This window comes from Vidua macroura, chromosome 17 (assembly GCF_024509145.1).
Source record: "Vidua macroura isolate BioBank_ID:100142 chromosome 17, ASM2450914v1, whole genome shotgun sequence".
NCBI lineage: Eukaryota > Metazoa > Chordata > Aves > Passeriformes > Viduidae > Vidua > Vidua macroura.
In genome coordinates, this window is record NC_071587.1 from 13,040,509 (window position 1) to 13,062,967 (window position 22,459).

General features: G+C 44.3%; 1 protein-coding gene across 1 annotated transcript; it reads left to right on the plus strand.

Annotated features, from left to right (window-relative positions):
* The first annotated feature begins 1,029 nt into the window (after positions 1-1,029).
* On the plus strand, positions 1,030-7,667 carry CBLN4 (cerebellin 4 precursor). The gene is made up of 3 exons (XM_053992785.1): positions 1,030-1,309; positions 2,657-2,773; positions 5,242-7,667. Exons 1-3 carry the CDS (start codon positions 1,043-1,045, stop codon positions 5,437-5,439), a joined length of 582 nt encoding a protein of 193 aa, XP_053848760.1. The 5' UTR covers positions 1,030-1,042; the 3' UTR covers positions 5,440-7,667.
* Positions 7,668-22,459: the final 14,792 nt, after the last annotated feature.

Here is a 22,459-nt window from a genome sequence, read left to right on the forward strand (position 1 = left end):
CACGAGCATGTGGCAGCACCGTGAGGTGGCCCCGCTGATCCTCACAGAGCAGGCAGGACAGCCCCGCCGCTGCTCGCAGGCTGTGATTTGGGGAAAGCTCAGATCGGGGCTCCTGCCCCAGTCCCAGCTGCAAACACCGGCCCAGGAGCTCCGTGCCCCGGGAGGCTCGGGCAGGTTCAGTGCTGCCTTTCGGGGAGGCTGCAGCTCTTTCCCACCCTCCTCCTCCTCCTCCTGCTGCTGAAGATCGGGGGTGCTGCGATGTTCTGGCGCTTTCCCTCGGGCTGTGCAGCCGCTCCACGAGTTGCCAGGGAGGACAGGAGCGTGTGTGGGTAGGGGGCGATTCCGAGGGGAGGGTCTCTGGGGCTGAAACCTCGGCGGGCCCCGCTAGGTGAGAAGCGGGCAGGTTTGCAATGACCTAACTGCTGCGGAGGGGGGGATTAGTGGCGGGGAGAGCGGGGGAAGAGAGAGACAGAGAGAGAGAGAGAGAGAGAGAGAAAAGGGGAGTGTGCAGCTCTGCCGCTGCTATTAGAGCAGGATCTGGCAGCTTTGGGAAGCTCCCAGCTCTCCGCTCCGCCGCTCCGAGCATCCCGGATCTGCAGCTGGAATTGCCGGCAGCGGCAGGCATGGCAGCGCCAAATGGGTTTATTTCTCCGCCACTTCTCGTTCCTCTCTCTCAGCAATAATTCACCTGAGGGCTTTTCTTCCCCCCACCTCCCTTTCTCACGGTCTTTTTTGATGTGGAGAGAGGGGAGAAAAGGGCGTTCTGGACAGAGCGTGTTTATCTGGGCAGCTTTTTGCGGCGTGTTTTAAAGAGCTCGCCAGAGGAGCCGGGGAGAGAAAGAAAGAAAGAAAAAAAGAGGGAAGAAGAAGAAAAAAAAAAAAAAGAAAAAGAAAAAAGAAAAAAAGACAGAAAGAAGACGGCACAAAGTGGTGGCGGCGGGAGGAGCCGAGGAGAGCGGAGCCGGCGGGGCGCGGAGCCGGCGGGGCGCGGAGGCTCCCGCGGTGGCCGGAGCGGGGCGCGGAGCGGCCGCGGGTGCGGACCATGGGCTGGCGGCTGCTGCTGCTGGCCCTGGCGCTGGGCGGCCGCGTCGCCACCGCGCAGAACGACACGGAGCCCATCGTGCTGGAGGGCAAGTGCCTGGTGGTGTGCGACTCCAACCCGGCCCCCGACGCCAAGGGCTCGTCCTCCTCGCCGCTGGGCATCTCCGTGCGGGCGGCCAACTCCAAGGTGGCCTTCTCGGCCGTGCGGAGCACCAACCACGAGCCCTCCGAGATGAGCAACAAGACGCGCATCATCTACTTCGACCAGGTGAGCGCCGCGCCCCGGGGCTCCGCGGGCTGGGCGCGCATCCCCCGCGCAGCAACAGGTGCCGCCTCGCCCCTTCCCGGCATCCCGGCCGAGAGCTGGGAATCCGCCCCGAGGAGAGCGGCAGGGCCGGGCGAGCTGAGCCTGGGGGCTGCAGAGGTTCCCCGTTTGCCCCCCGGGAGCGGCAGCGGCCCCTCCGCACCCGCGGAGAAGCGGGGACCGAGCCCGGGAGGTGCCGGCGGGGCAGCGCTCGGTGGCACCAGCGCGGTGACATCGCCCCGAGGGGGTCGGGGACAGGGGGAGCTCAGCGCAGCCTGTGTGGGGTTTAGGCGGTTTGGGCAGCTTTTGAGAGAGGAAGAGGAGCGAATTCTGAGGGAAAACCCTTTAACTTTCCCGGCACAATTGACGGTCCAGCTCCGCTCAGCTCAGCACCGATATTAACGGGCAGATACCGACGCACGTTTTAATCCCAGCTCCCGTCCTGGGGCGAGCCCAAAGTCATTGAGACTGATGGTTCTTCTCGCTCCTACACCCTGCCGTGGTGAGCAGTCAATTGTGGTGGCAGCTGGGGCCAGATGTGCCACACAGCTTAGGGCTGGCACTGCAAATGACCCCAAAACTCCACGGGCAGTCCTGGAGGCTTCCGAGGGCTGTGCCTGGCAATATCAATCAAAAATAAAGCATTAATTGGGTGGTAAGAGGGCAAAACACAGTCATTACAGAGGATATGTAGCATATGGGTGATGCACTCATCTCGTACGCTCCTCTCTGTCACTTCTCTCTGTTTAATTAAACCCAAATGATTATTAGTGCTGGTAAAATGATTATTAGTGCTGGTAAAAACAGCTGAAGGCTCCCAGCCAGGTTTTCTGGGGTGTGCCAGGTGCTCCAGTAACTCAGCCTGGCTGAGCACTGGGAGTGACTCCTGTTGTTCCCGCAGTCCTGGCTCACACCTGGCTCTTTGGGAAGGCAGCGTTGGCTCGGCCACTGCTCTTCAGCCAAAATCCATGTGCCACTCCCAGCATTGGTGTTTTCATGTCATTTTGGGGAATGATGGACAAAAATGCCTCTTTAAAAACATGTATGGAAGAAAGGACTTGAGGGTATGGTGCAGTAGCAAAGAAAGAAATAATTCCCATCTTAGTTTATTTGTCGTAAAGTTGTCCTACAAATACAACTAAATACCCATTTAATGAGTTATTCCAAAGTAATAAAGAGAAAATTAATAAACCAGCTTAGAGGCAAATTAAATTTTCCATGGGCAAATAGTTTCTAAAGTAAATAATCTGTATTTTTCTTTAGCACTCACTACCTGTAGTAATCCCCATGCTATATTTTTTCTGTTTGTAGATCCTTGTAAATGTGGGCAATTTTTTCACGTTGGAGTCTGTCTTTGTATCACCACGGAAAGGAATTTACAGTTTCAATTTTCACGTAATTAAAGTCTACCAGAGTCAAACAATTCAGGTATGTTGATGCGTATGGTTATAAAATCTTTATTCAAATGGTTTATTTAGGATAGAATATTGACTGAGCATGGGAGCATTTTATATGATTTTAAGGAAAAATAGTTTCGTTTACAGCAACCTGTGGTGTTGATTTCTTAGCAGTAGAGTCCATTAATTTAAAATGAACAGAAATAAGGCAGGATGCCCACCTCAGATAAATCACCACAACTTCACTTCCATGCCATGAATGTCTGGCTGACATAAGGCATTCCATAGAATGAGTGATCCAAGAGTAAAAGAGAGCTCTGAATTTCACTTAAATGCTGTTGAAGAGTCGTGTTTTGCTCCAGGTTAAACTCACAGTGTGGAACACAGGAGTTCTGGGTACCAGACTTGAGTGGTTTTGGAACAATTTGTGCCCTGGCATCTGGTGCCAGGTACCTGGTTGTGCCCTCAGTGTGCTGAGGACCAAGGTTGGTTATATCCCTATATCAATGTCTTCTAGGGAACCTTTACAGCCATTTAAACTTCCTTTTTCACCATACAATGTATAAAAGGTGTGTGATATATTAGAGAAAAGGGGTAATTCTGCACTTCCTCCTGTAGTTTAATAGCAACAGAGCTGCCTAATTAAATACAAGAGGGAAAAGCCTTTAAATTCCTGAAGATCCCCTTGCTGAGCCAACAGCAAATTCCTTGAAGTAATTCCTTAATCTCCCTGCCAGGTCACGCAGTTGCTGTGACACCTCCTGGCTTCCAGAGCTGGAGGAACATCCAGCTCCTCCAGGTCCGTTGAAGTGTCTGATGCTCTTCCCTGCTCCCTCCTGCTCCTGGATGTGGTTTGAGTTCTGCCAGGCTGAGCTGGGATGGATTTCTGCAGGAGCAGTGATCAGACATTGCTCTGTGGCTGCTCTGGGGTGCTGGGAGAAGTGGAGGTGGTGAAAGCCACGACCCCATCTCTGGGGAAATTCCCCTTCAGTGTTCAGTGGAAAATCCTAATTCCAATCAGATCAATGAGAAAGCCTTAAATGAAATATTGACTCACAAGACTCTCTACAATGAGATTTTAATCTGTTTAATGTGCTCAAAAAGTGTTCTTTTCACTCTCTGGCATGCTGAAGGTTGAATAACTGTGTCAGCCCCTTCAGTGCATTTAAAATGCCCATTGCCAAGAAAGATGCCAAGCCATGGCTTCTGGAAGTCCAGCTCAGACTCTGGAGTTTCACAAACCAGGAGCTCAAACCTGGGAGTCGGGCTCGTGGCAGGGGATGTTCCAGCCTGTGGCTCATGGCACAAAATCTTTCATGGATAAGAGATTCTGGAGTGATGGATGGGTTTGCTTGGCCCCGCTTTAGAGCAGCCAGTGTGAGACCATCCCCTGCAAACCTGTCATGTGCCTTCTGGTGTGATTAAATTCCTTGGTCAGATGATTCCAGGGGAACCTGATGGAACAGAAAGAGTGAGAAACCCAGTGAGTAAAGCCCTGATGCCCTTTTCCTGCGAGCTAAACGGGGAGGAAAACCAGAAGCTGTTGCAGTGGATCAAACTGGTTTGAGTCTCAGCCACATCCAGCCCCACTAAATCACCTGCAGGCTCCCCACACAAGCGATGTTGCTCTGCCCCCACAACATCTGTTAGAGCCATTAAATATCATTAAACTGCAATTGGTTCCCTGGTGACACCTGATTAAGTGGATTTCCCAGACAGGTGAATCCCAAATAAACACCAGCCTCTGCTGCCCTGACTTCTGCTGAGCACTAATTTATTCTGTGGTGACTCCCATTAAAATTAATGGGACCATATGCAAGGCCAGCACAGTGGATGTGGGTAAGCATCCCATAATTCACCCCCTGTGACTGCATTAGAGCTGCTTAGAAAGGAAAAACAGCAAAGCTGATCGCTTGCCATGGGGGAAATGAAAAATGCCCATTCCCCCAGGCCCTGCCCATCTTTATTTACAGATGCTGCTTTCAGAGCAGAGGCTGTGCTGGCTTCAGAAGTGTTTTATCGAAAAAATGGGGCCAGTTTATAAAGCTAAAAATCTGTTCTAAACTTCAGAGCTAAGCTGCCATCAGTACTGAGAGGGACACACATTTTGTTCCCAGTGAAGCATAAGCTCCCAGCCCACTGTGGTGCTCCTGACACCTCGTGTAGCATCTCTGGGTGCCCAAATTTCTTGAAAATATATATTTATTTATATCTATATTTATTTTATATATTTATTTATATCTTGAAAATATATATTCATTTTTCCTGTGGGACTAAATAACCCTTGAGACAGGCAAAGTTGTGCCAACTGAGGTGATGCCTCGCTCAGCTGCAGGTCCAGCTCATGAACATCCACGTGCTTGTGCCAGATAAATGTCATTATTAGTTTACAACAACCCAAAAAGCACTGAAGATTGGGCCCTTGCACTGTGGTTAATATTCAGGGGCAGTTCTTGATGTTTTGCAGTCAATTAGAGCTTCTCAGGGGCTCTCTTGCAGGTGAATTTGATGCTGAATGGGAAGCCAGTGATCTCTGCTTTCGCTGGGGACAAGGACGTCACCCGTGAAGCCGCCACCAACGGGGTCCTGCTCTACCTGGACAAGGAGGACAAGGTTTACCTGAAGCTGGAGAAAGGAAATCTGGTTGGTGGGTGGCAGTACTCGACATTCTCTGGCTTCCTGGTCTTCCCCCTGTAAAGTCAATTTTCCCGTGACGTTGTGGACTCACCCTCGCCTCTGTTCCATGAAGATCGTTTTGTCATCATGGGAGTGATGGTTCTTTTTTTGCTTTCTCATGGGTGATTTTGGATTCTCTCCATGGATTTTGGCCCCATCTGAACTATTCAGAAGTTCCACAGAATTCTGCATGTCCAAATATGACATCTTTGGCCTGAGACTAAAGCAGACAATAAATATCAATGCTTAAGATTTCAGTCTAAAGCTGCCTGCAAGATTTATTCCAATTTCACTTCCTGGATTCGGGGAAGAAGTGGATTTTCTTTAACTGTGAGAAGACTGGCACCGAGTCTTTCGTGTAGGAGAGTTTGAGTTCAGACTTCAAGCAAGAGTTAGTGTGTTGCTGCCAAAGAGCTGTGTATTGATATATTGGCCATGTTCCTGTCCTGGGCCTGCAGTGCCACCATCCATCCCATTGTCCTAGAGAGGTCATTCTTGTTGCTAAGTGGCTGACTTGAGCTCTCCTCTGCCTGCTGTGTGTTGGATGGTTCACCCAAACATTTAAGCTCAGTCACAACCAAGTCCAGCCTGGTAAATCTGAGGGGGTGTGGATGAGTTTTGGTTGGATATGGAAGGGGCTCCTCTTTTCCAGGTGCTGATTCCTAAAAGGAAAAGCAGATTCTAACCATTCAGGGTTCAAGGTGGTCATGCAGGCACAGCTTTGCTCAACAGCTTTGCCCTGCAGGACACCTCACACTTGTTCTTCAATTTTCATTAACTTGATTGCTAATTACTGCTTTATTCAACTCCTGAGGGATTCCTTCCTTAGACACAACCACTTTGTCAGCTGGAGATGAGATCCCCCTTGTTTGTATTTCTGTGTATTTTCCAACCCTTCTGTTGTGTTAAAGGTCTTATCAGGTTTTGCCTTAACTCCACAGGTGTATAAAATTTTAGATTGTTTGTTTAGCAAATATGAAAGGCAAACAACTGATACCTAAGTTGGTACAAAAGCTTCCCAGCTTTGTGTACAGGTCATGTGAATTCATTAACTTATTTATTATCTCATTGTTCCACAATAAAGGTTAACACATGTTAGCTGCATTTTTGACATTTGGATTTTGGGAGTCGCTTCATAGTATTTTTTACATTGGATATTATTATTATATGCAAAATGGAAGCTTTTGGGATTCACAGAAAATATCCTGGGAGGCAGAAAAACTGCCACGAGTTAGTCTGGCAGAATCCTGGAGGTAATCAGAGTGATCTAGGAATAACCTATGCATTTTATTTAAAAATAGAATTTAGGCAGAAATCCTGGCCTCACTGAAGTCGGCGTTAAGAATCACATTGATTCCAAAGGATTTTGGAAGAAACCTCTGCTTTAGGTTCAGCCATCAGCATCAAACTCCAGTGCCATCAGAATGAAGATTCCATAAAATGATTTTCCCATGAGCTGCTAATGAAACCTTCATCCCTCGTGCCCCAAATACACTGAATTGATGGATCTTTGTGCCTTGCATATCATGAAGGGTGTGGTTCTAAATTAAAAAATTTCTGTGTACTTGAAAATGTTTGTGGGTGAAAGCATCTGCAGCAACCTGGGAGCTTCCCTGGAAGCCACTTTGGGCTGGGATTTGCTGCTTTTGGGATCTGTTTCCAATTCCTTCCCTTGCTGGCCGAGTGCAGTGTGTCCTGTTGGTATTTCACGGGTTGGAAATCTCACTCATGGCTGCTTGGTGATCCCCTGGAAATATCAGGGAATTGGTGGCACAGCTTGGTGCCCAAATTCCTGATTTTTCCTCAGCCGCCACACAGGAGATTTTGGGCTGTTTCAGGAGGATTGGTGGGTACTTTGCACTCCTGTAAATCAGATAGGAGGTGATTTTTTTGCACACAATTTTGTTCCTGTACTGACCACTGCAGCTGGGGAAGAAGTGGAAGGAGCTGGCAAGGAGGTGAACGATTCACGCTGCTGAAAAGCATTCAAAAGTTGTGATGACCAATCAAAATGTGTTCCTGCTGTACCCCAAAATGTGTGTATATAAATATATGTATCTCTAAGCCACCTGGAATTGCAGATCATAGTTTGCATGATGTTATAAAGAGGTTACTTGTCCTAAGACTTTATTTCAGACGGGAGCATCGGTGTTTTGTATAAAGTTGGTTAAATCTGCCATCTCCCCTTGCCCATGGATCTATCTGTAATGTAAAAGAAATGTTGCTGCTGAGACAGAAGAAAAATGGCATTAAAGGCGTCAGTATAATTTCTGAATGATCAAATGTATCTAACTTCTTTAATTTGTGAACACATGAGCTTTACAGGCTGCTTTAGCACCCAGCAATAATCCTGAGCTATCTCAATATTGCTTTGATTGCCCCTCAGCCAAACATTTCTGATTTCTTCAGAGTCATTAGTGCTTATTTCAACTTGAGCTGGAGAGACTGGGGAATTATTCACTGAAGGGATACATTCTGATGGAAAAGCTTCTAAAACCAGAATTGCCAATTAATTCTTTTGCTGGTTGAAGGAAAGGCTTAAGTGGAGCTGCTGTGATCACACGGAGGTGGCCTCTGGGGACAGGCAGGTCACACTTGAACATTTAAATAAGAACAAACTGTGGGGTTTAGGCACAATTTGAGCTACCAGACCTTGCCCTCATTTTTATTGTGCTGCCCCACCTCAGCTGTGCCAGAAGAGAGAGCATGAGCCAGGCTGGAAAATAAAATTCCTTTTCCTTCTGCCTTGCCGTGTCCTGCCACAGCATTTTCCTGTTGAGAAGCACCAGCTCAGGAGGCACTTCTCTTTTTAAAGGGTATTTATGATTCCAGGTTTGATTGTTTTCAAAGAACTTCAGCCCTGCATTGAGCTGCTCTGTAAAGGTTAGAGCTGACTTTCTGAGCCTCTGCAGTTCCAGCAGACTCATTGATTTTGGGGAGGGCACAATCCTCCCCCTGCTGCACAAGGTGAGGATCCATAGCCACCTCCTTTACCCACTTTGCAGGGACTTTGTACCTTACAAAGGCTGCTTGTGCCAGAAAACTTTAGCCACATGTGGTAAGGACAAAAGAAAGAAGTTACTTTCTGAGAATAAGAGATTTATTTTATTATCAGTGATTTCTTTATGAACGAGGTTGTTACTTTTTTATCTGGTTTATTCATATTTTATCTGTATTTTTTTGTGAAACTGAGGGGAAAAGCCCTCTCTATTTTCCTTTCTTTCACTCCTCAGTGATGGAAATGCTGTTGATAGAGCCAGCTCTCCCTGCTTGCCTCTGTTCATCCAGTGTAGAAATCTGCTCTGTCTGAATCTGGGTCTGCTGAATCCTCTGTGCTGTGAACAATTTGGGCTGCACAAGCCAAAAAACTGCAGAGCCCAAAAAAATCCTACTCAAAAGAACTTGGTGGCAAAAGTATTTTTGGAAAGCTTTGACATTTTCACAAGCTCTTTTTTCACTAAATAAAAAGGAAAAACCAACTTTGAAACATAGAGAAGGAAAACAGATTCTTGTTTTTTAAACAAGCTTTATGTGTGGTTTATGTTACATCATTTTCCAGCAGTGTCTGAACATTTGATGAGTGTTAATTCAATCATTTTGGCCTTTTTATGGCTCAGCAAGTGTTGCAACCTACTGAGAAAACGGGGACAGGGTTTGGGAAATGATTCCAGGTGCCAACACATCCAATCCTGGTCCTGTTCAGTTTGCTGGACCAATCCTTGTTCTGAGACAGGACATTTTTTAAATACAAAGGATGGTTCTGGAGTAAATGGAATTCTGCTGTAGTTTCCCCTTCCATATTATATCTACATACCATTCCTAGAAAGGTGAATGCAGTGGAAGAGTTTGAGGTGCCTGAAGAGTTTCCCAATTAGCTGCCAACTCTTTGTTTAAGCCCCCAGAGGAGCACAGCTGCAGACAGAGCAGTTTTACAAGCAGGTTTTAGAACAGAGAAATAAATGCAAGGAGCTCTATGTCATAATCACACCAAGGAGCTGAGCCACTACTGTGAAATACAGGCTGAAGAAAACAGAAGAATGTTCTCTTCCTTGATGTTCTCCTCCTTTTAGAGGGGGTGCTGAGCTGGGAACATCTTTTACCTCAGCAATCCCCTGTGCCCTTTATATTAAGAGCTCTTTAAAATATTCAAACTCTTTGTCTTCTAAAGAAAACATCACCCAGATAACTCAAAGGAAAGACATGAAGATGCCCAGGGACAGAATTTATTGGCTGGCACATGCCACAACAACATTTTTTTTTTTTTTTTTTTTTTTTTGTGCTCTTGCTGTCCAGACAGAGAAGGCTCCTTTGAGAAAAGAAAATTGTCTGAGACCCTCAGCTGAAGTTATTTATCTGTTGCTGGTTGGGAATGGGGAGGGGAATAAAGCCCTTTCCTACCCTAGGGGGGATTAATATGAAGAATGATGATGAAATCAGTGATTTTTCCTTTCCTTTTTCCTCTTTCCTCTCCTTTTTCCTCTCCTTTCCTTTCCCCTTTCCTTTCCTTTATCCTCTCCTTTCCTTTTTCCTCTCCTTTCCCTTTTCTTTCCCTTTTCCCCTTTCCCTTTTCCCCTTTCCCCTTTCCCCTGCTTGCCTCGCCTTGCCTTGCCCCCCTGTGGACTTTCAGACAACCACAAGTATTTAAAATCACTATTGAAATATTGATAAACATTCATCAATTTTTGGTACAAATTAACCAATTCAGCTCAGTTACCCAACACTATGAAATCTGGGCAATTTTAAATCTTTTTTTTATTTTATTTTCATTAATTATTTAATCTCCCTGGGCACTGAAGGAAGACACTGAAGGGACCTTCAGTGCCAGGAAAATGGAAATAATTCCAGGGAGCAGCTGCAGGAGTCAGAGTCCAGGTGGAACTGCTCAGGGCAACCCAGATTTCCAGGCAGAACAGGAGATAACACGAGCTACAGATCTCTTTAAGGACACCTCATCCCTCATTTCTTGGAGAGAAATAAACTCTGGCTCATTTCTAGAAAGCCAAATAATGAAAACATTTGAAGAATGAATACCTAAAGCACAGGAATGCTGAGCAACATCAGGGCTGTGTAAGAAATGAATTCTCCAGCAGCATCGAGTGTTTTACTTTTTGTGGAGTGTTTAAATGGATTTCTACAAAAATAATAAAGGCTTCTGGAGGAGATAACTCCAAGCCCATCTATCTTTGTTGCCTTGAATTCAATAGTGGTTAAGTGAGATCGTCTGGGCTTATTCTGCTGCAAACACTGATTCAGTGGGCAGGATTCAGCTGTCAGCTCCGTTTTGTGCAGGAATTATTTCCCTGAACGAGCAGAAGATGCTTTTCTTCAGGTCTCTGAGAGACAGCTGAGGGTTTGCAGCTCTGATCACAGAGCAGTGTCAGGAACAGCAAACGTGCTGAGCTCAAAAGCCTGACTTTGGGCTGCAGCCCAAGCCCCTGGGTCTCCAGAAGCTGGATTGAATATTCTGCACATCCCTCTGGTGGAAAAGGCTTTTTTGTGCTGGTAGGTGTCAGTCCCGGCTCAGACACGGGGGTGGCTTAAATGAGGTTTCCAGTAATGACAGCAGCCAAGAACACAACTGTGAGCACCTCTAAACTCTGCTGAATTGTCAGGAGCTCACCCTGAGGGGAGCAGTGTCACTGACCCGAGGGTTTGCAGGACAAAATGCAGCAAACACACGTTGTGGAGGAAAAAAAGTGATGGTTCACAATATTTAATTATTTTTTTAGGCGCAGGAAAAAAGAGCAAAGCCTGATGTGCAACAGCACCTGCAAAACTTGCTGAAATAACATTCACAAAATCGCAACAGGAACACATTGTTTAATCAATCAATCAATCAATCAATCATTCACTCTTTAAGCACTGCAGGTTGTGCAACTTCAGGGGCAAACCAGGGGTGACTATAAGCTGAGTTTCCCCCTCTTTTTAAATCTGAGTTTAAGGTGCTCAAAAGGGTTTTTTTCTGGAAAGTTCAGTTAAGGAATTTGCTTTTCATGATGCCCGGGAGGGTCCCCACAAAGTAATAAGTCAGCATCATTTTCTAGCTGCAGCTGATAGCATTTATTGCTAATTCTTTAAACCCTTCTTTAAAAGAAAACAAGTCTGCAACCTGTATTGCACCCACAGGAATAATCTTTCTTTTCCTCAGTTTGGTAATTCAATTGTGACTTGTAAACTTGCACAGCTGAAGCAAAAAAGAAAAAGTCTACAGTCAACTCTAATCTATCTTGAGGAGAGTGAAAAGTGCTTACCAGCACTGGGGTAGTAAATCCTGGCTGCTTTATTAAATAAATGTAGAATTTCATTCAGAAGCCTTAAGGAAGAAGAGTTTTAAAATATCTGAACGATTTAGCACGTTCTGAAGCTGAATAAAGATTGATTGAATTTTGGTGTGAGATATAAACTGATGACAACCCAAATCCCACTGAAATGGACTTGGAAATGTGGCCATTCCTGGAGTCTCCTGAATGGTGGGAGACAAACCAGAACTGCCCGAGGATCCCAGGATCTCTGCCACTGGAAAAACAGACTCTAAACAGATCCCAGAAGCTATTTATTGTTGTTATTGGACACGAAATGAGGATACAGAAGTTTGGTGAGTTTAAGAGAGAAAAAGAGTGACAAAGTATTTTTGACTCTGTAATATACAGAATTTTAAAAGTGACAGTGGATTGGAGGATGAAATTGTTACTTTTTTAACTACCCTGTTAGTTAAAAATAGTTAAAAATAGTTAGTTAAAAATAGACTGTTAAACTAACAGTCTATTAATTCTCTCTTTTTACAAAGAAGAATGTAAAACAATTATTGTTTACATGAACAGCGTGTGAGAACCTTAAAACTTTCAAAAGAACTATAAAAGAAATCTGAACATTTTTAAAAACCAGGGTAATGATTTATAAGGGGAAGCTCTTGAGGGGTCTTTCCATCATCAGCACAGGAACCAGCAGAGTGGGGCTCACGTCCAGAGCTAAACTCTGAAGTGATTCCATGGATTTGGGTTCACTCCCTTCCACGTCTGAGCTGTGCATCTGCTTCATTCTTTGTTGCAGCAGCAGCAGAGGTTTTCCAGGGGTAGGAAATGCTTTCAGAAGTAGTTTGACGTGCAGGCAGCCAGGCAAACTCCTCTTGCTGGGTGAAATCTCCTCCCTCCTGCGGGGGTCCCTGAGCTGGAGCAGTGGGGGGGGTCTGCCTCCACCCTTGAGAGACAAAATCAGGGTGAATCACCTCCATGTTCATCAACAGGAAATAAAAACCTGCTGGATTTTGGCAAGGGAAGGGATGTGACAAGGTGGCAAAAATCAAACACACCCCCTCCTGGGGTCTGCAGTGTCAGGATGACCCCAAAGTGTAAAAGTCCTTTTGTTTCCCAGCCCGTGCAGCCAGAGAAGGAGTCTGGATGTGCAGGGTCGGCTTCTCAAGGGTGTTTATTTTCCCTGATCTAGAACATTCTCTCTCTGCCCTGCTGAGCTCTGTCCAGCAGCTCGGCCATGGCATTCTGTCTGCCCTCAGGGCAGTGTTCACATTTTATACCAAAAACTCCGTGTGCCGTGGTTACAATAACGTGCCAATGTCTGTCATTGATGTTGGGCAGTGTGTCTGTGCCTTAAACCAACAGAAAAGTGTCACCAGCACAGCGAGACATGGAGGGCAAGGAGAAGGAGAAGAAGGTCAGGACTCACCCAAATCCCTCCATCTTGTCCCTTGAACCCCATTCTAAAAACCCCCAAATTCTACTTTTTCACCCTGTGTTAATTCAACTACCACACTGCTCAAACCCTTGTGGTTTGTAATTCCTCACACAGAGTTGGCAGCTTTTCCCACGGGCTAAAGTCAAACCCACAGGTGTTTTTGACTTTGTGCCAGGGTCTCTGAGCCCCCTGCCAGGGTCTGGAGCCAGCCAGGGCAGCCAGAGGGGTGTCCTGGGCTGCGACAATCCCCCTCTATCCCAGCTGGGGCTGGGGGAGCAGAAGTTGCTTTGGCCCCCCCAAATCCCAGCCCTTTCCAGCTGGGAAGAGGAGCAATCCCCAGGACAGGATCTGGGGCACTTCCCTGCCCTTTAGGGGTGACCCCAGCCCTCCCAGGGCAGAGTTTCCTTCTCTTGAGCCCCAGAGGAGCTGATCTGCAGCAGACTCTGTCCTTCAGGCAGTGCTGGTGAGCCCACCCCTGTTTTGGGGACTCCTCGTTTTGGGGACTCCTCGTTGTCCACCCAGGGGGAAGATCGGTCCCCAAACTTTTTATATTTTCTTTGCCTTGAGGCCTTTTTTAGTCTTCAAGAAAACTACAGTGAGACTTTTTTTTCCAAAGCATCTGGTCCCTGGATGTGCCACACCTGGGGACCTTTCCTGGGATGCTCCTAAATCCCTAAATACCCACACTCACCTTGGGTAGGTAATTTGGGGGATTTTTGGAGCAGAACTGACTGAGAGCCTGGGATTGCAAATCCAGCAAGTTAAAGTGAGTGTATGAGGTGACAAGGACATCTGCTGCTGGTTTGGTTTTTTGTTGAATATGCCCTCACGTATGCAAAAGTAAAAAAAAAAAATCTGCTTTATTGCATTGGTCTGGCCAGAACTGGACTACTCAGCAGATGATCTATGGATCCAACAAATCCTGAAAATGAAAAGTTCTTACCTGATATAGGACACTTCCTCCAGAAAATGACACAAATTGCTGAGTGGTGTGTGAAGAGAGTTCTAAGCTGCAGTCTTGAATTTCAGATTTCCAGGGGTGGAGGAGCTGGGCTGAACACACAGAGCCCTAATTCACCCCTGAGATTCCAGTAAAAGTCACATCCAAATGCAAAATGGAATTGCTTCTGCAGAAATGCAGGGAGAAAATCATGCATATTTCATGCTGGGACTTCAGCTGGGTTCACTCTTGTTCCAGCTCCTGCATATTTAATATGCACTGGAAGTGTCCAGGGCCGGGCTGGGTGGGGTCTGGAACAAGCTGGGATTGTGGAAGGTGGCAGGGGGTGAAATGAGATCATCCTCAAGCTCCCTTCCGACCCAAACCACTCTGGGATTTTCTATTTACAACCTTGCAAAGCTATAGACAACAGAAATCAAATTAACAGCCTGAAATACATGGCCACGGAGAAATACCTTCTCATGGGACCACGACCTGGAAAACCCTTGATGGAAGGAAATTGATTGTGAATTGTCCATTCTCCAACCAAAGCAGGGGGGCACAATTAGTCCTGATTAACAAAGTTATGCCAGATCAACCACTGAGCTTTCCTGAAGTTCCTCTCACCGCCTCCTGCCAGGGCTTTCTGGATGCCAAGTGCAGGCACAGACAATTCAGCCTGAAATAAACAGATAAACAAAATAAACCAACAGCTAAATAATAGATAATACATAGATCACATTATCACATCTATTTATTTTTATATATATATATATATTTATGGCACATTTATTTATATTTATTTCTATAAATAATAAAATGTGATAAATGTGATAAATAAATAAATAAATAAATGTGACAATGTGACTTACTTTTACTTTGTTAAAAAATTGGCCCTATTTACTAAAGCCTCCCTCCTCTGGATCCTGAGCACAGGGAGACCACGTGTGACAGGAAAAGTCAGTGCTGTGTGATGTGAGCAGGAAGATTAGGAGAAATATCCCAGTGCTAACAGAAATCCCAGTGCTGCATCATCCTCTGCCTGCAGCCCGGATCTAAACAGGCCAAAATAAAGAATAAAAGTAGGAAAATAACATTTCAGGGCAAGCTACTAAAGGCCTGTGTCAGGAGCAGCTCAGAGTTGTTTCTCCAAGAGCCCCTGGTGGAATCCAGATTGCTCAGGATCTTCAGCCACTGAAAAATAAAAAATCTTCAGTACTGACAAACACCAGCCAGAGAGGCTGGAAATCTGAGCCCTCTGCAAGTCATTTGTTCAGTTAAATGCTGAATCCCCTCCTGTCTTCTCCCTCTTTTCACCCTCACCACGGATCAGGTCTTCAGGATTCTGTTCCCTGTTTCCATTTGGGTTAAAATCACCCGATTTATTGTGTTTGATGAAGCAGCAACATCTGGCAGAGCAGCCCCTGGTGTGGGTTGTGCTGCAGGACCCTCCCGTGGGGCTGTCCCATCCTCCCTGAGCCCCAGAGGAGGTTTTGGGGTGAAACTCCCTGAAACCCCACTGGGCTCTGCTGGGCTGGGACCAGTCCGGCCCCAAGGACATTTATTGCTTTATAACCCACAGCAAATGGAGCTGATTTAACTGTGTTGGAAAAGAAGGCTGTGCTGGTATTTCTTTGCAATCCCTGGCTTGCTTCTGGAGCATTTAAAATGTCTTTTTTAAGTGTCAATTAACAACTGGCAAACGTGAAAGAAAATGTATTTATGGCACGATGATCTCAATCCTCACATCCCTCAGTCTTGGAATGTGTCATCACTTTTTGCTCAAGTGTAGCTTTTGTTGGAGGCTTCCCTTATTTTAGTTTTAATGAGAATTTAATAATGGAATGAAAATATAATCCTGCTGCTTAATTCTGGCATAAGCCTAATCGAGTTTATGCATAACAAAAATGTCAAGGCTTGTATATTCTGCTAGAAGCCCTTACTTTGAAGCAATGCAATTAATGACACTTGAACATCCTGGAGGTTTATTGCTTCAGATAAAAGCATCCTGGGCACCTTCTCCACTATTATTTCCAGAAGAAAACCAGTGTAAAATAAAGATAATTGAAGTATCTCTGACAGACAGGTTGTTTTTTCCTTCTAAGGAACTCTGTGGCTTTAACAAAGAACCTCCTTAAAGAAATTCAGGAGCAGCTGCTTTGCATAGAAAATTTTGGTTTGTGGCAGCCTAAGTCATAATTTACTTTATTCTGTGCCTTTAAATATAGCACTGTACATTTCCATGGGTGATCTGGATGCCAGTTTAATTACCCAACGTGGATTTATATGAGACTGATCAAACTATTAAACCAGAAATTCAGTCCTAGGGCAGAATGGTGCTGCTGAAACTGAAAAATATCCCTTTAGCTCTGGCAGCAATCCTGGCCCAGCTGAATTTCCTTCCCCTGGGAAAGGTGTGGGGTGGGAGGGATGCTGGAAGACACACAGAGCTAAACCTGAGGGCTGTGATTTCCAGAATGGTCCTCAACTGGATCTTTGGCTGGGATTAGGATTTTGACACTGATTTCATTGACTGCTGTGAGCATCTTGTGGAAGAGGGGGGAAAAAAAAACATCCATGAAAATGTTACACTTAAATAAAAGCCCCCAGCAAATTGCCTTGCTGCAGGGGGTGTTTGCATCAGAAAAAAAAAAAAAAAAAAACAAGGATAAAAGAAGCTTTCCCAAACTTCTGGCATGTTTATTCTGATCAAATGTGTAATTCCTGCTGCACATTGTGCATTTTCACCTGGCTGTAAGAAACTCACCCTGATTTTGAGCAGTTTGATTTAAAAACTCTGTATTTTTTTTTTTTCCCCAACAGCCAGATTTTGTAATAGTTTCATATGGAGCAGCTTTTATTTTGTGGAATCAATGCTATTGATTTCCCTTTAAGTACAAAGATTGCCCAGTTCCACACTGGATGCTACAGCAGCATTTCAAAGATGAAGTGACTGCTGGTTTGTCAAGGTCTCCTCTCAATAAATCAGCCTTTGTTTCACAATTTTGGCTAAAATGAATCCTCAGGGATGAGTAGTGAAAACTTGACTTTATGTTACACCAAAGGTTTCTTCACTGTCCAGCCAGCCTATAAAAATTCTGGATGATTTTTGCTGATTGATGTTGATTTAAGTAAAATACCATTAAACAACTCGCAACAACTCAGGGCTCCTCCTGGCCTCACTTTTCTGAGTCTTTCCCTTGAAAATGTTGGAGGAAAAAGTCGAAAGCAAGAAAGTTTCAAAAACCTCCAAACCTGCCTTTCTACAATCTGCTAAGAGTTTTAATTGAGAGTATTTAAAAATATTAATAAGTAAGAATACCTTTAGAGCCAGTCCAAGTTCCTCATCCCTTTTTTGCTTTCCACCAAGGTTTTTCTGCAATAAAAGAAGCCAAAAATGAGAAAAAATATCTTTACACTCTCCCTTTTCCACTTTGTTACAACTTTCTTTAAAAGAATTTAAGAAATGTTGGACAATGGTAGCGATGAGGGGAATCTATTCCCCAAATAAGTCCCATTTTCCTCTGTGAGAAATTGAAAGGCCCCAAGTTTTTATTTCAAATTATTCGGCTGGAATCCAGCTGGAGGAAGAATGGCTGCTTCATTCGGGAGTGAAACTTTTGAGAAAGCTTTAATGGGAAATTTCTGAATGGATTCAGAAGTGCAAGGAGAAGGAGAAGAAAAAGGGAGGTGAAGCATTTGGCCACGTGCAGCAGGAAATGTCCAAGGCTGATCTTTTCATCCTCTCTGTGCTCTCAGGCTGGTGTCTCCTGGGTGGGATTAAAGCCTTTCCTGACCCAGAGAGGTGTTTTAAAAACTTTTATTCCATTTTCAGTCTCATGAGAAGGGTGAGACAATGCAGGTGCTATAATTCACACCATCACAATCCAAAACTAATTATTTCTTAATTACAATACACTGTAAGTGTTTCTTGACCTATCAGCTTTAGCCACACTGTCACAGGCACATTCTTCTTTCTTTCAGGATTTTTCATAGAGCAGCACAGAGGAAAGAGAAAACAATTTCTATTTCTGCTCCTTGTTTTCCCCGTGTGGAATGTGTTTGGAGAATTGTTTACCTGGGGTCATTGCTTGGTTGGATTCTGGTGAGGATTGCTTGAGCCTGGTGGCCAATCCAACCCAATCCAACCCAACCCAATCCAATCCAATCCAATCCAATCCAATCCAATCCAATCCAATCCAACCCAACCCAACCCAATCCAATCCAACCCAATCCAATCCAACCCAATCCAATCCAATCCAATCCAATCCAATCCAATCCAATCCAATCCAATCCAACCCAATCCAACCCAACCCAATCCAATCCAACCCAATCCAATCCAATCCAACCCAATCCAACCCACCTGTGGCTGGGCTCTCAGAGAGGGGCACGAGTTGTGAGGAGTTAGATTTGGCAGTCAGAACAAGTAGGTTTGTAGTTTTAGTATCTCCTTTAAATAGTATATTAATGGATTATAGCATAGTTCTAATAAAGAAATCATTCAGCCTTCTGAGCTGGAGTCACACATCAGCAATTCTTCCCACTGGGTTCACCTGCATCAATTCTCTCCTCCCACACAGAAGAATGCAAAACAATCATTATTTACATGAACAGTGAGTGAGAACTCCAGGAGAAATATGTAAACATTAGAAGGTATAGAAAACTTTTAAAAGAACTTTAAAACTTTCAAAAGAACTATAAAAGAAAACGTTACACTTATAAAGATCAGAGCAATAGGAAAAGCAAGATCTCACTGCTCAGGAGTTCCTCTGACTTTCAGTTCATGCTTTTGGCTTCCTGTCCTTCCACTTTGTCCTGAGCCCCTCAGAGTCATTGTTCCATCACATCAAGCCCTGTTTGTATTTACTGCCTCCACAGCACAATGTTTGATATCCTAGAATGCAATAAAAGTCAGCTGCTCTACATTTGACATCTGAATTGTGTTAAGAGAGGAAAATCATTATAAAAGGAATATGGAGAGACTCCACTCCTCTGGGTCATTCCCTGCCCACGAGCCACTGAAGCCAAGGAGAAAGGAAGGACATCATAAATTCCATAATTCCATCATAAATTCCATTTTTCCGTGGTCACATTGCTGGAATGTAAGCAAACTCTTGTTTACTTTGTTCAGTGCCACGATTAGTGGAGATCAAAGTGCCTGCAAGGGTGTTTTATACTGTAAATCATTAGGTAATTAACCTTCATGCACCCTGCTTAAAGTCTCCAAAATAGCTGAGGATATCCTTCAAAAGCAACAGCACATGACTGCATCACTGCTTAATTATAAATAAAATGAATAACACGAGCCTCTAATGGGATGTGAGGGATTGGGGTGGTGCTAATGGAGAGTGTGCAGGAGAAAGAGAGAGAGAGAGAGAACTAAATCATCTTTCTTCAGAGCTGAAAGACAGAAATTCATATCACAAAGATGCAAAAAAGCAGCATCCAACCAAAGGGTGCTTTACTGGCAAACCAATCCATTTTATGATGCTTATTGCATTCCGTGAGGGATTAGGCTTCTTTTCTTTCACAACCAAAACTGGTTTATTTTTATAAAATTATCTGCTGTCGAGCTTCCTCATTATGCAGCATTTGCTACACAAATTTTCCTGTTGTTTAAGAAGCATTTTTGACATTTGCAGATTTCAATTGTAGCCTGATAAAACAAAGCCTTGGATCCAAGACCAACAGTCCTGTTTTACATTCCAGTACCCGAGAAACCACTGTTAAATATTTGATATAATAAATATTGACAGAGAAACTCCTTTTATTCTTTCCTCCTGTGGGCAAATTGACAAATGGAGAGTTTTAGATATTATAATAATCTTGCCCAGCTCCATAATCATCCATCTTAAAATAAAATCTATTTAATAAACCAGAAGTTTGTCCTTTAGAGGCAAACTTCCTGGAGCAGGAGGTGTCCTGGTGGGGAACATTCTGGAAGCAATGTGTGGAAAAAGACTTTGCATTTCCTGTGGGTGCTGTGAGGATAATATCGTGTATTTCCTGTGATTACAGCTTGACTCTGTCACAATATGATGGAGAAAATCCTTTCATTGGAGTTGGCTGAGGGAAAGGAGAGGAGGTGGGGTGTGGATTTTTCTCATCAATTGACCCTCTTCCCATAAGTTTGTTGAAAGCACAGCTGGAAACTCTCTGGGGATGAAAATTCAGAGCATAGAGAAGGAAATGCAGAGTTCTAAAGTTTAAGATAATTGCAAACACAGAGAATATAGAAGAAAATATAGAATCCTAAAATTCGAGTAAGACAATTGAAGTGACTGATTCCTGTGAGGTTCAGTTCTGCAGTCCAAAAAAATCCATTTGCAGTCACTTTTCCAAACTGATGAAGAAATTCCCATGTTTGTGCATCCCAATCAGGTAATTGCAGACCTGATTTGCATATTTCCTGTCACCCAGCTCCACGTGCAATTAGCACACGTGGGAATGTTCTTTTGCATCCATCCAAGCGCTCTGAGAATCAAAGCCCAGCATCTCTTTCTTATCTCACTTTTGTGCTGCAGCTCCCAGTGTGAGATTTAAAGTGGGCACTGGCCATTCCTCATTCAGAACAAAAACTGAGTTTTTCACTGCAGTCCAAGGGAATGAATCAGTTGCTGGAGTGTTTTTAGATAAATGTCTCGTGTCATTAATAAAGCTGCAAGAACACACATGGATACAGTTACTTCTTCTCCAACCCTGATACCAGTAAAATATAAAGTTTGGGAGGAAAAATTAATATTTATGTAGGAAATTAATTAAAAAACCAACGGAAAACAGCAAAACTAAAAGATAACAATGAAGCTCACTGCCTCTACAGGAAAAGAAAAGCAGCTTTATGAGTTAATTCCTGAGGTGATGACTGATTGATCAGATGATCTCTGATATTATTCAGGTAGCTCAAGATAGAGAGAAAAATGAGGGGAAAAAAAGCAAAGGAGGCAGAGATAAAAGTGGAACTGTGTTTGCAGGCCTCGAAGGCAAGATCCCAATTTGGGATCCTGACCCGAGGGGCTGTTCAGGTGCTGGGGTTTTCTTGGGTTCCAGCATCACCCATCAGACACAGCAGTGAGGTCCCACCCCTTCCATCACCACACTGAGCCAACATCAATCAAAGCTGCAGAACAGCTTTCTACATTTCTAATTTTCCCAATTTTATGGCTGGAAAAAAACCAACAGAATCCTTTTTAAAGGGGTTTAAATTATTATTTCTCCAAAGCAGAGAATTGCTGAGCCACAGCAGTGCTAATGCAGAGCAGAATAAACACATCAAGAGCTGGAAATCATCACTTAAACACAGGAATCTCCTGGAATTAGAGCTGGAGCTGCCCCGACTGCAATGGTTTGGGAGGCAAGGCCAGAAATGTCTCTCAGTTTTTCATGATTTCTGGAATGCTGCTATATTCTTATGGATGGAACTCTTGGAAGTGACAGGAACTGCAATAACTTCCATGGAGCAGTGCCAGCCCCTCCCTTCAGGCAATCTGGCTCTATTTGGGAATGAGAGGTAAGATTAAATATAGTTAATATGAGAGTAGAACTTTTTTTTCAGCATTTGTTAAAAATACTCCCATTTTCTCACCATTTTAATGAGTAAGTAACCTTTTGTGCTAAAAGTATTTGGAGGTTTTGTTTTGTTTTTTTTTTTTTCCAAAAAGTTGATCACAATCATAGAGAATTAAAACTGCTTTAAGGAAGTTTTTTATCTTTCAAAGTAGCTGCCATTTGGAGTGTTCTCTGGATGCTTTCAAACCAAAGGAATTAAACTGTTCTCCTATTTTAATTTTACTCTTCTGGCTGAAAAGGTGGTACAGTAATTCATTTATTCATTCCAAACCATGAAAGCCCAAATTACACAGAGCTCTCAGCTGCATTTCTGTTCAAAGTTCTGCAAACTCAAAATCATTAAGGTGGTCAGTATGAACCAAATCAGACCCTGGCAGAAGAGAATAGAAATGTTGATCTCATGAAACCATTGGAGCCATCTGGAAGCACCAATTGCCACGGAAGGAAATTCATTCCCAGACAAAACATTGGCTTCAGCTCTCCCCCAGCCTGCCAAGCTGAGCCAGCTCCTTCCAGGAGAATCATTTCTCTGTTCTCTGACAAGTTATCAAGCAGCAGCTCCCTGAATGAAGCTCACATCAGACAGAGACTTTGTCAGAAATAAATGGAGTTTCAAACTCAGCTTTTCTCAAGCAGCCCTGGACTTGTCACTGCTGGTGCTGCTGCTGCTGCCACGGCCCTGCAAGGCAAATTCCCATCTCAGAGCTGCCCTTCCACAGGGTCAGCCCAGAGCTGGGCACCTGAAAGGGCTTTAATAATCACCAGCGGGGCTTGAGGGAAAAACACAGCCTGCATCAGCTCTAAGGGCTTGGTTTTTCACTCAAAATAAAAGCTTAGTGAGAGGAT